Source organism: Protopterus annectens, chromosome 2.part1, assembly GCF_019279795.1.
Source record: "Protopterus annectens isolate FY-2018-M chromosome 2.part1, PAN1.0, whole genome shotgun sequence".
Classification (NCBI taxonomy): domain Eukaryota; kingdom Metazoa; phylum Chordata; order Ceratodontiformes; family Protopteridae; genus Protopterus; species Protopterus annectens.
Window position 1 is genome coordinate 1,229,140,626 of NC_056729.1, and position 14,618 is coordinate 1,229,155,243.

General features: G+C 43.8%; 1 protein-coding gene across 1 annotated transcript in view; it reads right to left on the bottom strand.

Annotated features, from left to right (window-relative positions):
• Positions 1 to 378: 378 nt before the first annotated feature.
• Positions 379 to 14,618, bottom strand: part of SF3B6 (splicing factor 3b subunit 6) — a 231,763-nt gene continuing 217,523 nt past the window's right edge. The window contains exon 4 of the mRNA XM_044062758.1: positions 379 to 1,481. Within this exon, the coding sequence (XP_043918693.1) occupies positions 1,392 to 1,481 (90 nt within the window). The 3' untranslated portion in view covers positions 379 to 1,391. The remainder of the gene's footprint in view (positions 1,482 to 14,618) is intronic.

Below are 14,618 nucleotides of genomic sequence, written 5' to 3' on the forward strand. Positions count from 1 at the left end.
ATAAGAGGTAAAGCCATGGAATAGGCTACGGCAAAAACAAGTTGGGAGTTGAAGAAAGCAAGAATTTGTACTTGACAAAACAGTACTCTGAAGATGTGTAGAGAAGGCTAGAAAGCAATTCGTCAAACCTGGAATTTCCCATTTAACAGGAATGGATACTCCATTTGGACTGTATGCTTCTATTACCAAAAAAAAAAAAAAAAATCAACATTCAAAAACGCAAAAATACATAAAAAGTAATATAGTCTCACTATTTTCACTGTATCTCACCGATATGTACAACTTGTCCACTTGTACCTCAAACTAATACAACTGTAACAGCTGCTACTGGACAGCTTCACATCACCTAACAGAAAAGACGCAAAGCTAAGTCAATACTACTGACACATACCTGTATTTTATTTTTATTTGCTTATTTATTTCTTGAGCTAAAAGGCAACTAATATCCATTTCTGCAACAAAAATGTTCCAGTGTAAAGAGCACAATAAACAGAACTTTTCATACCAGACTAAGAAGCATGCATGTTTTCAGTTGGAGCACAAGAGGTTAACAGTATCACTGTTTAGAGAGAATATGAGCTATAAATGAGCAGTGGCAGAATAATGCAAATAAATATTTAAAGATGTATCACTTTATTATTACAATGGTTTATGAACTTAAATTATTCAGGTATATAAAGCCTGTGAGAAAAAGCATCAAGTATAGCACTTACTGTGGCAATGAGCAACCAGACTTTGCAGACAGTTTTAGCAAGACAAATGCTACCGAAAATTAAGCTTTAGAACTCTGGTGACAGTGTAAGGCTATAAAATTAAGTAAATGACCAGGGTGGCCATATGTCTGACTGCAATACAGTAATACATTCATACACAAAGAATTAGCATCCTACCCCCAAAATCATAGCTTGAACTAATCCCCTTTACTCTGAAACAATAATTTGCGATGCGCTAAATGCAACAATTCACAAAATTTGACCAGTATAAAACAATGACATTATCTAGCTTTACTCATGAAAAAACACAGACAAGTAAATATTTGTGCAACTCTACTGTGGTCTGTTAAAATATGTATCAATGTGGTCTGTCAGAAATGTCGTTCAGGAAGCAAACTTCAAAGTAAGTTAAAAACTGCCACCCTGCCGCCTTCTTGCAGCAAAGTTTTTGAAAAGGTAAAGTTCTACACACAAATCTTTGTAAAAAAAAACAATGCTTATTTACAATGTGCCTTTATGCAATAAATTCAATATGGTGGGATGAAGAAAAAGTACTCCTGTGAACTTTTTAATAGGCCATTCTTTATACATATGAGAGGGTACAAAAACATTTTAAATTAAAAGGGCTTGCAGAGGTTTAGGGCTGATGATCCCAGATTGTTCAGGCTATGAAATCCATTACTTTGGCGGATCTGTGTTGATACCATATTTCTCCTTTAGAAGTTTGAGCTGTTCCTCCTTCTTCTTTATGTCCATCTTCTGGAATGCCTACAGACCACACAAACACACACAAAACAAAAGCAATTAAAAAAAAGCATTTAATATGAGGTACCATATTTTGTGAAGCTACTGAAAATCCAAATGAGCTTTTGTGTGCAGAAGCATTAAGACTCTTTATAAGGGCAAGAAAAATATACAAATGGGTTGCCTTGGGAGACAGGGATACCTCAAGTACTAATAACTAATCTACAGACATACCCACAGTACAAATATGCCCTACTTCTAGTATCCAACCCCTTTCATCACTAATAACAAAAGTAAAACCTCTACTAAAAATGTAGCACACAACTTTGTGGTCTTGATGCACGACTAGCAGTGCCCCTCAGGCAGTAAGCAACATTTCATTACAACTTGGCACATTCCTTCTAAGAAGAAGCAAATAAAAAAATGAAAGCTTTAGAGATGTAAAAAGAGCAAACACAATTCTTAAGGAAGCTGTGCAGTTTCACACATGGTATGCCAGCTATATAAACACATAGAGAGGAGTGAATTGAAAATGCAGGTCTACAGCACAGCTCACAAATATTTCTACACACATATTTGGCACAAAAAACAAATACTAACTGAGGCATACTAACAAATGATGAATTACAAATGGATGGCACCTAGAGGAGGGTTATACACACTTTGAATGAAACAAAGAGAAGCAAACAGAACAATGGCAAATGGACAAGTTGAAATGTGAATCAACAGCAAATAACAAAATAAAGCATTTTATTTTTCCAAAGGATCATACGGCAAAAACAAAATGGATCTTGATATATGAACGCCTGTTCTAATTTACAGAGTTTTTAAAGAGAGAAACTAATCAGCTAGCAAAGGAAATTCTTATTACTATGTTAAGATGTAACAGCAATCTTAATTTAGTGATTCAAATATGAAAATTACGGTTATAATGCAGCAAGACAAAAAAATGAATGAAAGGGGAACTATGTAATTACCCCAACTCTGGATAACTTGTCTAATTTCTAGGAATACATTCATTCACTTACCCTAAGATGCCTGCTTTATCCAACTCAAGGTTATGGAGAGCTGGAAGGCATGATGGCACTCAAAAGGCACAGAACAGAGAATGCCAACCTACTACAGGAGATACACACCCTTCTGGCAATTTGGAGGATCACCAATTCATCCACAGCATGTTTTCTTTGGGTTGTGGAAGGCAACTGGATCACCAGGCAAAACATGGAGGCATAGGAAGCACATATAAACTCCACAAAGGAGGCCCCCAAGGATGGGATTTAAACAGAGATCTTTCAGTCTAAAGCAAAACACTGCTGCAACACTGTGCTGCCCACTTGCAGGGGACACAGCCACCGAATACTAGAAGTTAGTGAAACCTTCAACTTCTGCTGGCTAGTGATGATGTTAACATACTTGATTAGTCAGACTTCAAGCTGAACTCTGAATGACTATTGTTCCAAAAACAAACTAAGGCTAACTGCTGTTTTTCACTGTATTATTAACAGGAAGAACAGTGCCACAAAAGTACAGTTGTGTACACTTACCATAAATGTAGATGTTCGAGTGTATTCACTGTTGCAGTCATCACATTTGGGTTATACCTGCCAGGGTAGCCCTCAGTCGGCCCAAATACCAGAGGCTTAGTATTTCTGCATCGGTTGCTGTCACTTCAGGTCATCAGTGGTATAAAGTAAGGCAACCGATGCCATTACATCAGTTTTTCTTGCCCTGTCAGGAGCCCCCAAGTGGGAGCCAGGATATGGTGGAAGAACCCCACCAGTAGAAAGTAAATACCAAAAAGTTGCTTGTAATAAGAGAGAGAGAGAGGGGATGGAGGGAGGGAAACTAGGACTGCAAAAGTGAATACACTTGAACATCTATATTTATGGTAGGTGTACACAACTGTACTACGTTCTTCATGTTTCACTGTTGCAGTCATCACATCTGGGTTGATTCCCAAAGCTGAGAAAAAAGGAGGAGGCAGTCAACAAGACTGGAGGCTGGCTAGGATGCCCTGCAAGACTGCAGTGGCAAAGCCTTCCCTGGATTTGGAGAGGATAGGCAGGTGGTAATGTTTGGTGAAGGTATGAACAGATGTCCATGTTGCAGCCTCCAGATGTCCCTGGTGGGGACTCCTCTGAGGAAAGCTGCAGAGGTGGAGGCTACTCTGGCAGAGTGAGTTCTGACCCCCTTAGGGGGAGGTTTCCTGTGTTGCTTGTAGCAGAAATAGATGCAGTGTGCTATCCATTTGGAATTGGTTTGTTTGGATATGGCTTTGGCCTCTGCTCCTGCAGCAAAGCTGACTAACAACTGATCAGTCTTTCTGAATGATTTAGTCCTGTCTAGATAGAATCTGAGCTGTCCGTGCACATCTAGAGAGTGTAGTATTCTTTCCCCATTGTTTTGTGGGTTAGGGAAAAAGGTGGGCAAATGAATGGACTGGTTGAGAGCAACACTGGACACTACTTTTGGCATGAAGGATGGGTTAAGTCCTGTGTCCCTGCCAGCATGGAAAATGATGAAGGGCTCTACAGTCATTAGTGATTGTAGCTCGGATACTCTTCTTGCTGAAGTGATGGCTAGAAGCAAGGCTGTCTTCCATGAGAGAAACTTTAATTTTGCTGAAACTGCTGGTTCAAAGGGGGGCAGGGTGAGTTTCTATAACACAAAGTTTAGATCCCAAGCTGAGGTAGGTGCTCTTCTGGATGGCCTCAAGTTGCTAGCTCCTCTGAGGAACTGTTTGATGAGATGGTGTGAGTAAAGAGGTTGCTCAGTGCTGAAATGAGCAGAGATAGCAGAGGCATGAATTTTAATAGGAAAAGGTAGACCACTGTTTAGTAGGTCAGCTAGGTAATCCAGGATAACAGGTAGGGAGGGCTGTGCCATATCGGCTCCCATAGCCTGGATCCAGGTGCAGAACCTTTTCCATTTGTCAGCATAAGACTTTCTAGTGCTAGGGCTTCTGGCCTCACATATAACATCTAGAACCTGTTTACTGAGATCGGCAGCTTGTACAGTGGGTCAGGGAATAAGCCAGGCTGCCAAATTGAGGGTCTGCAATTGGGGATGCATGAATTCTCCTTCCCTCTTGGTCAGGAGTGCTGGGATCTGAGGGAGATGCCATGGTGACAGAGAGGACAGGCTGCGCAGCAGTGGATACCAGTGCTGGCGTGGCCAGTCTGGGGCAATAAAGACTGCCCTTGGTTTTTCCTCCTTTATTTTGAGCAGTACTCTGGTAATGAAAGGTAGTGGGGAAATACATTGACCGAGAGGTTGACCCACTGGAAAGATACAGCATCCACTTTCCAGGCCCTGCAGTGAGGCTCCCTGGTGCAGAATTTGCTGAGCTGATGGTTGGAGTGGGAAGCAAAGAGGTCTACCTTCAGGGTGCCCCATTTCTGAGTTATAACGGTGAAGGTTCTTTGGTTTAGCTGCCACTCATGTAGGTCCAGAAGAGTTCTGCTTGTCTACCAGAGTTTAGAGAACCTGACAGGAATTGTGCTAACAGGTGTAGTTGCATGGCTGAGGCTGTGTGCCAAATGGTCATGGCGAGCCTGCTTAGAGGGAAAGAGTGAGTCCCTCCCTGCTTGTTGATATACCACATCACTGTGGTGTTGTCTGTTTGGATCAGTAGAGCCCCTGGGGAGAGAAGGGGTCTGAAAGCTGTCAATGCGTGCTGGACAGCTAACATCTCTTTTTGGTTGATGTGCAGATGTATTTGATGTGGGCTTCATTGGCCCTGTATGCACCTGCTGTTCAGGTGTGCACCCCAGGCATAGTCTGATGCATCTGTGGTGAGGGCATGGGTGGTGTGGGGTGGTGAGAATGGTAGTCCCTTGTTGTGATAGCATGCTGCTGCCCACCAAAGGAGATCTTTCCATAGACAAGGTATCATTGGTATAAGAGAGTTTCCAGGTCTTGAGAGTGTTGACACCAAAGGCTTTTTAGGTACCACTGAAGTTTCCTCATATGCAGTCCAGCATACGGAATGTGTAGAATGCAAGATGGCATGAACCCCCGAGCTTGCAGGATTTTCTTTGTGGATAACTAGGGTCTGGTGGCTAGTTGACAGAAATAAGATGTCAAGTAAGTTTGCTTTTCTGGTATAAGGAATGCCATCTGGGATGCTGCGTCCAGTCTTGCTCCCAGGAATATAATTTTTTGGGTGGGTACTAGTTTGGATTTTTTTTCGTTGAAAGTGTACCCTAGGGAGGTCAGTAGGTCCTTTACAAAGGCCAGGTGCTTGAACAATTTTTCCTGTCTGCCTGAATTAGGCAGTCGTCTAAGTATGGATTAATTTGAATATTTCTTTGCCTGCAAAAAGCAATGGCGGGGAGCCAGGCATTTTGTGAAAACTCTGGGAGCAGTAGATAAGCCCAAAGGGAAGTGCAGAGAACTGAAAGTGCAGAGATCCTGCCCTGAAACACAGATATTTCCTTCATGATTCCCTGATTGGGATGTGTAGGTAGGCCTCTATCAGGTCTAGGGTGGCTAGCCAGGCATCCTTGGAGAGCATAGGTAGTAGTTGCTGAAGGGTGAGAATTTTGAATTTTGGTATCACCAGGTAGGTGTTTAGAATGGATAAATCGAGGATGGGGTGCCAGGTGTCCTCTTTTCTGGGTACTAGGAAGAGCCTGGAGTAGAAACCTTGGCCTATTTGTTCTGCAGGAACGTGCTTGCTCTATTGCCCTCATGGAGAGCGGGGAAAGGACTTGTTTTTTGGCCTCTGCCCACTGGTTTGGAGGTAGATCTGGGAACCCTTTTGAGGTTGGTAGAGTGTGGTAAGAAAATTTTTATCCCTAGGACACTATGTTGAGGACCCAGCGGTCGTTGGTAATGATGGCCCAGATGCTTGCGTGGAAGGAGAGTTTTCCTCCTAGGGGCAAGTGCAGGTAGGCAGAGGGAGGAGGTGAAAGTGGAGAGTCATTGTGAGTTCTTACCATGAGGGGGTGGCTTTGCACTCCCTGGTTTAAAAGTGGAGGTACTCCATTGCTTTGGTCTCTACATTCCCTGTGGCTGTTGTCTGGAAGGTCTGCTTCCTTGGGGTCTGGGCTGAACTGACCTGGAGGGGGCAGGAAAGGACCAGTGTTCGGAGGGGCAATACCTACTGAACCTGGGTGGCTGGACCTGCAGGAAATCCTTAACTGTCTGCCTAGATTTAGCTTTTTCTTCCATCTTTTTTTAAGACTTCCTCTGCCTTGGTGCCAAATAAGTTGTCTTTGTGCAAGGGCGCATCCAATAGTTTAGATTTCACATGGTCTGGCAACGGCTGTTCCTTAAGCCAAACATGCCTTCTAAGGACAGAACCGGTGACTGCTGCCCTGCAAGATGCTTCTAGGGCATCAAAACCTCAGTGTAAGGTGTGCTTAGTTACTTGACTTGCAGACTGCATTAAGTCTTGCAACTGATAATTTAGTGCTCTAATAGCAAGAGTAGCAGAGGTGTATACTTTTTTACCTCATCTGTGTAATGCTCAGTAATCCCTATCTGAGAGGGTGGGATTCTTAGCAGAAGTTGCTTTAATTCCTTTAGGCCCTTGGGAGATAACCTCAGGGTCAACAGTAGGATTTTTGAAAAGAAATTTGTCAGAGTCAGGGACTCTAATACCGGTCAGGTTTCCTGGGACCTGGAGGGTGTCAGGAGTTAAACTAGATTCCATGAAATCATCATCCACAACATCCAGGACAGGTGGAATGGCCAGGGGTCTGTGCTGTTGAATATCTAAAAATTCCCTGTGTGTCTTTTTAGACTGAGGGTAGTCCTGACATTCCCATTGGAAATGCTCCCTTAAAGTATGAAGGGTTTTCCCAAAGGAAAAATCTTCGGGTGGAGAGGCTGAAGGAATGGATTCCTCTACATCAGAATCCTCATAAGCAGAGAGGGGTTGCATGTCTTCATATTCAGAGACATCAGAGTCATCAGACTCCTGTTCAGATAAGACTACTGGGGACAAATCTTTTTTTTCTTTTAGAAGGGGTAGCTTGGCTTTCCCTGATCAACATTATAAGGTCTTCCGCCATTTTAGGCATTTGAGGCTGAGGCAAGGAAGCAGGTGCCTGAAATGGGGTTGTCGGTTTCTTGGGTGTGGTTCATACCCTGGGCCTTAGAAACTCGGTAATTTTCGAAAGAACAGAAGACATGAAAGAAGTCGTCGGTTTGTGTCAAGAATCAGTAGAGCAAAGTACTTCCTTGGAAGCCGGTGCCTGTTCAGCGGCTCCGGACCCATCTAAGTTAGAAACAACCACAGGATTCTTAGTCGATGGAGATGTGCGGCATACCGGACTCCGAAAGGGTCTCGGTAGCAGCCTGTGAATCCACAGAAGCGAGCATTAGGGGCTGTGAAAGCGCCTCACTGAGGAAAGTACAGTTGTGTACACTTACCATAAATGTAGATGTTCGAGTGTATTCACTGTTGCAGTCATTACATTTAGGTTATCCTGCTGGTGGGCTGCCCTCAGTCAGAATGAATTCCAAAGTCTTGGGTCCTGCGTCAGTTGCTGTCACCTCTTCCCTGACGTCAGGTCGTCAGGGGTATAAAAGACGCAGCCGATGACATTTTATTCAGTTTTTCTTGCCCCAGATGTCAGGTGCCCCCAAAAGGGTAGGCTAAAATTATGTAAATAAAACATACATGCACCAAAAATAAGCTTTACCTTCATCTATAAGCAAATACACCACCTAGGTTGTACAGATTAGAGAAGTAAAGATAAGTTCCAGCAAAAATAAGGGGGATGGCGGGTGGGTAACCTGGACTGCAACAGTGAATACACTCGAACATCTACATTTATGGTAAGTGTACACAACTGCACTATGTTTTTCGTGTTTCACTGTTGCAGTCATTACATTTGGGTTGAGTCCCAAAGATATGGTTGGGGAGCTGGAGCTAAACAGCATTAGGAGCAGCTAAGAAGCCCTGCAGAACTGCAGTGGCAAAGCCTGCCCTGGATTTAGAGTAAGAGGCAGATTGTAATGTTTTGTAAATGTATGCACTGAACTCCAAGTAGCAGCCTCTAAAATGTCTTTGGTTGGTACTCCCCTGAGAAAGGCTGGAGAAGTGGCTGCAGTTCTGATTGAATGTGGCCTAATTCCCTTAGGCACTGGTTTGCCATGCTGTGAGTAGCAGAAACGAATGCAGTGACCTATCCACTTTGAAATAAGTCTGCTTGGAGATAGCCTTTCCTTGTGATGCTGTGGCATATGCCACTAGTAATTGTTCTGTCTTTTGGAAAACTTCAGTTTTGCCCAAGTAGAATCTAAGTTGTCTGTGTACGTCCAAAGAATGCAGAATTTTCTCTCCCTTGTTCTGTGGATTTGGATAAAAAGTTGGCAAATGAATTATTTGGTTAAGGGCCACACTGGATACCACCTTAGGCATAAATGTAGGGTTTGTTCTCAGAGAGACCCTGTCTGGATAAAAAAATGATAAAGGGTTCCACAGCCATGAGAGCCTGTAGCTCTGAAACTCGTCTTGCAGACGTTATTGCTAGGAGCAGAGCTGTTTTCCAAGATAAGAACTTTATATCCACAGTAGCAGCTGGCTCAAAAGGAGGTAAGGTGAGTTTTTCCGAGACATAATTGAGGTCCCATGCAGGCATTGGCGTTCTCCTTGGAGGCCTTAAGTGTTTGGCTCCTCTGAGGTACTGCCTCAATAAAGGATGAGAAAAGAGTGGTGGCTCTGTATTGTAATGAGCCGAAATGGCAGAGGCATGGATTTTAATTGATGAAAAAGATGGGCCTTTGTCCAGCATCTCAGTTAAGTATTGCAGAATCTGAGGAATATTTGGGACAGCTGTATCAGTTCCTTGAGCTTGGTTCCAAGCGCAAAATCTTTTCCATTTTCCAGCATAGGACTTTCTAGTACTAGGCCTAGTACTAGGCCTTCTGGCTTCTAAAGTGACATCCATCACAGCTTTACTGAGAGGTGTGGTTTGTATGGCTACATTATCTGCCATGCTGCCAGGTTTAGGGTTCTGAGTTGGCTGTGCAGAATCTGATTGTTTTGCTGGGACAGTAGATGAGGTATTTGAGGTAAGGTCCAGGCTGGGCATTGAGACAAATTCCTTAAGATCGGATACCAGTACTGGCATGGCCAGTCTGGGGCAATCAGAATCATTTTTGGTTTCTCCTGCCTGATCTTTAGGAGTACCTTGGGGAGGAGAGGCAGTGGAGGAAAGGCATATACTGATATGTTTGTCCAGTTGAAAGATAAGGCATCCACTTTTCAGGCTTGTCTGTGATAAGTCCTTGTGCAGAATCTTTTTAGTTGATTGTTTTGAGGGGAGGCAAATAGATCTATGTCTGGGCATCCCCATTTCTTTGTTATCATGCTGAAGACTTCTGGATCCAGGTGCCACTCGTGGGGATCCATGAGGTTTCTGCTTAGTTCATCTGCCAGAATATTTTCCTTTCCTGGCAGGAATTGTGCCTGCAGATGAACTTGGTAAGTCAATGCTGTGTCCCATAAAGCCATGGCTAGTCTGCATAGGGGATAAGAATGAGTGCCCCCTGCTTGTTTATGTACCACATGACCGTGGTGTTCTGTCTTGATAAAACTATCAGTAGTTGTCCCAGATGAAGTAGGTCCTTGGAGGCTGTCAGGGCATTTTGAACAGCTAGCATCTCTTTTTGTTTGATATGTAGATGCTATTGGTTTTTGGACCAGGTGCCCTGAATGCCTCTTCCTGCCATGTGTGCCCCCCAAGCATAATCTGATGCATTTGTTGTTAGGCTCTGCCTGGCAGGGGGTAGTGAGAATGGCTGTCCCTTGTTTTGGTGACAAGCCTTTGCCCACCATCGAAACTCCTGTTGCAGGCAGGGAATTAGAGTTATCATTGTTTCCAGACTGTGGCAATGTTGTGTGCAGACACTTTTTAGGTACCATTGAATTTTCCTCATATGCAGTCTTGCATATGGAATTAGTAAGATGCAGGGTTCCATGAAACCCAAAGCCTGCAGAATTTTTCTTGCAGATAACTGGGCCTTTGTTGCCATTTCCTTGAAATAGGTAGTCAGTTGCCTTTGTTTGTCTGGAGTGAGATAAGCCATCTGGGCAGCTGTATTTAAGCTTGCACCCAGGAATATTATCTCTTGAGAGGGTACTAGCTTTGATTTCTTTTTGCTGACTGTGTACCCTAGGCATGTTAAAAATCTTATCACAAAAGTCAGATGCTGTAGTAGAATGTCCTTGTTCTTTGCTTGTATGAGGCAGTCGTCCAAGTAAGGATATATTTGTATTCCTCTTTGTCTGCAGTAAGCAATTACTGGTGCCAGGCACTTTGCGAAGACCCTGGGCACAGTAGATAAGCCAAAGGGCAGTGCAGAGAATTGGTAATGCTTTGAGCCAGCCTTGAATCTGAGGTATCTTCTGCATGATTGTCTGATTGGGACATGCAGGCATGCCTCTTTTAGGTCTAAAGTCACGAGCCAAGCCTTGCTGCCCAGCATGGGCAGAAGCTGCTGTAAGGTCAACATCTTGAATTTTGGTATATCCAGGAAAGTGTTTAGAATAGATACTTCCAGTATTGGTCTCAATGCTTTGTCCTTTCTGGGTACCAAGAACAGTCTTGAGTAAAATCCTTGTCCCTGCTCTTGCTGTGGCACTTGTTGAATAGCCCTCATGTCCATGAGAGCTGCGACTTGATTCTAAGCCTCTGCCCATTGATTTTTTGGCAGGTCTGGCCAACCGTTTGCCCTTGGCAGGGTATGGAAATGAAACTTGTAGCCTTGTGACACTACGTCTAGAACCCATTTGTCCTGGGTTATAATGTGCCAATTTTGAGAAAAAAGTGCTAGTTTTCCCCCTAAGGATGCTGCCAGGAGATAAGTGCTTGGTGCAGGCAGGGGGAAGTCATTGGGACTGTTTCCTGTATGATTGTGATTTGTCCTCTCCACCTTTGGAGGTAGAAGCACTCCACTGCTTAGACCTGTAGGATCCTTGCGGCTGAGATCTGCCTCTAGGGCATCTGGATCTGCCCCTTTGAGGTCTGTCTGAGACTGGAAAGGACCAATTCTTTGTAGGCCAGTGTCTGCTAAATCTAGGTGGCTGTACCTGTAAGAAATCTTTGACCGTTTGCATATATTTAGCTTTGTCCTCCATTTTCTTTAACACCTCTTCTGCCTTAACACCAAACAAGGTATCATTTTGTAAAGGAGCATCTAATAATTTTGCTTTAACATGGTCAGGCAGATTTTGTTCCTTTAACCAAGCATGCCTCCTAATGACAGAACCCGTAACAGCGGCCCTGCAGGAGGCCTCCAGAGAATCAAACCCACATTGCAAAGTATGCTTTCCAACTTGTTCAGCTGCATGCAATAAATCCTGCATTTCTTTGTTTTCTGCACAATCAGAATTTGCCATCATTTTCTGTTTAAGCAGTGTCATGATATATTGCTAATATTTGAGCATAAGAAACTGGCAATTTAAGGCCCTTATAGCCAAGGTAGCAGATGTGTAAATCTTTTTTCCCCATCTATCCAGAGCCCTGGAATCCCTGTCAGAGGGGGTAGGGTTTTTTGCAGTAAAAGCCTTGACCCCTTTTTGGACCCTGAGAAATAGTTTCTGGGTCTGCAGTGGGGTTTTTGAAAAGGAATTTATGAGAGTCAGGGACCCTGAAGTATCTGTCCTGCTTAACAGGAGCTGGAGGTAAAGAGTCAGGGGTCAGACTAGACTCCGAGAACACATCATCTACAATGTCCATCACAGGTGGAATAGCTAGAGGCCTGTGTTGTGGTAGCAAAAGGAAGTCTCTGAGCCTTTTCTTAGATTCTGAAAAATCTTGGCTCTCCCAGTGGAAGTGCTCCCTCATGGTATGCAAGGTTTCCCCAAAAGAGTAGTCCTCAGGAGGAGAAGCTGAAGGAATTGATTCTTCAGCATCAGAATCCCCATGGGGGGGGAAGAGAATATTCCTGATCAGAGAAGGAATCAGAAGAAATGGAAACCTGATCTGTAGATTCATAGTCTGTCTCTTGCCTAGGCCTCTTATCAGGAGTGGGATGGAAACCCCTGATCAAGGTAATTAAGTCTTCGACCATTTTGAGCATCTGTTTTTTGGGCATGGAGGCCTGTCCCTGTGGCTGGTGAACTTGTTTCTTTGCCTTAAAAGGTGTTTCAGTCTTTGAAGTTGGTTTGATATATAATTGTTTAGGTCTGAAAACACCCTCAGAAGCCGATGCCTGCTCAGCGGCTCCAGACCCATCCGTGGGAATAATCTCTGAGGCTCCAATACCTTGTTTCCTGCGGCCTGGCCGACTCCACGTGGGAGTCGGTAGCGGCCTGCGACTCCAAAGTAGTGGGCGTCAGGGGCTGCGAAAGTACCTCACTGAGAACCGGTGACTTGCTTAGGAGAAGCTTCGTCGTCAGTTTTGGACCTCGGTTGCCTGTCTTTTTCTTTGCGTTTTTTGTGAACTCCGGTAGTCGGATGGCTATCCGATGACATTGTATAATTAAATCTTCGCCCAAAATCGCTTAATGCAAAATCGTACCGACGCTTAATAGTGCGTTGGTTAAATCTAGCACAAAACCGACAACTAGCAACATTGTGGTCAGGGCCTAGGCAAGGAATACAGTAAGAATGAAAGTCCTTATGAGGTATTTGCTTCCCACAAGAAATCCAATTATTAACTTTTTCTGACATCGGTCTGGAGCAAGAAAAAAGTTTCTCCGACTGGGTACTTAGCTTTTAATGAAGACTTCGGATCTGAAACTCTAACACGAAAATCTCAGGAGTCGGCTGACCGGCACTTGCGAACTGCTTCGGCTTCGGGCACCGCGCGGCAAGAAAGACTGAATAAAATGGCGTTGGCTGCATCTTTTATACCCCTGACGACTTGACGTCAGGGAAGAGGCGACAGCAACCGATGCAGAACCCAAGACTTTGGAATTCATGCTGACTGAGGGCAACCTGCCAGCAGGATAACCCAAAAACCCAAATGTAATGACTGCAACAGTGAAACACGAAGAACGTCGGAGAACTGACGACTAGCTTAACAGCAGCGTCGTCGGTAGGTTTGGACCTGTGCGGTCTGTCTCTGTCTTTATTCCTTACATTTTTTTTTTTTGGAAGATCTGATGTCGGATGGCTTACCGAAGCCATATCGGAACTCGAGGACTGAAAGCGAAAATATCTAGCTACAATAAGGGCCCAATGACGTACAGTTCTGGAGCTGAACAAAGCACAAAACTGACAGCTGGGGACTTCGTGGTCTGGGCCTTAGCAAGTGACGTAGTAAGAATGAAAGTTTCGGTGTGGTATTTGCTTTCCACAGGCGAAACAATTGTTAACTTTTTCTGACATCGGTTAGAGCAAGAAAAAAGAATCCCCAACGGAGTACTTAGCTTTAGAAGACTTCGACTTCAATTTAAAAAAGAAACTCAGGTAGCGGCCGATTGGCACTCGTGCGAACTACTTCTGCTTCGGGCTCCTCGGAGCTTTAGAAGACTTCGACTTCAATTTAAAAAAGAAACTCAGGTAGCGGCCGATTGGCACTCGTGCGAACTACTTCTGCTTCGGGCTCCTCGGCAAGAAAGACTGATGTGATGGCGTCGGCCACCTTACTTTATACTACTGACGACCTGAAGTGACAGCAACCAACGCAGAAATACTAAGCCTCTGGTATTCAGGCCGACTGAGGGCTACCCTGGCAGGGATAACCCAAATGTGATGACTGCAACAGTGAAACACGAAGAACATCACTACTTGTCCAGTCTCTTCATACATTAAGTTGTCATGAAAGACTGTCGTGGCGTTCCTGCAATGAACTAAAATGACTGACAGAAAAGAGAAGCTGCTATGAAAACTACCTGATCTGGACTTGATTTGGAACAATTTAACCACATATTAAAATTAATGCAACAAGGAAATCCATGTCAACTTTACATTTAAGGATCGTGCACATCAACCACTAAGGAAAGAATAATCTGAACTAATTATATAAATCTGCCACAAATAGCGGCTTATTATAAATGCATCACACAGAGTGGCTGACTCTCATTTGCTACCCAGGTTATCTGCCTGGAAAGTAAGCAAAAACAGAGCATTAAAAGGAATTCAAACTTCAAGAATGTATATCAACTGGTGAAAAATATCATGACGCCTATTTTTAAATGCATAAATAAAATTACTTTGAGAAATAGCATTAAACATGAACTAATGTTTGCAAACA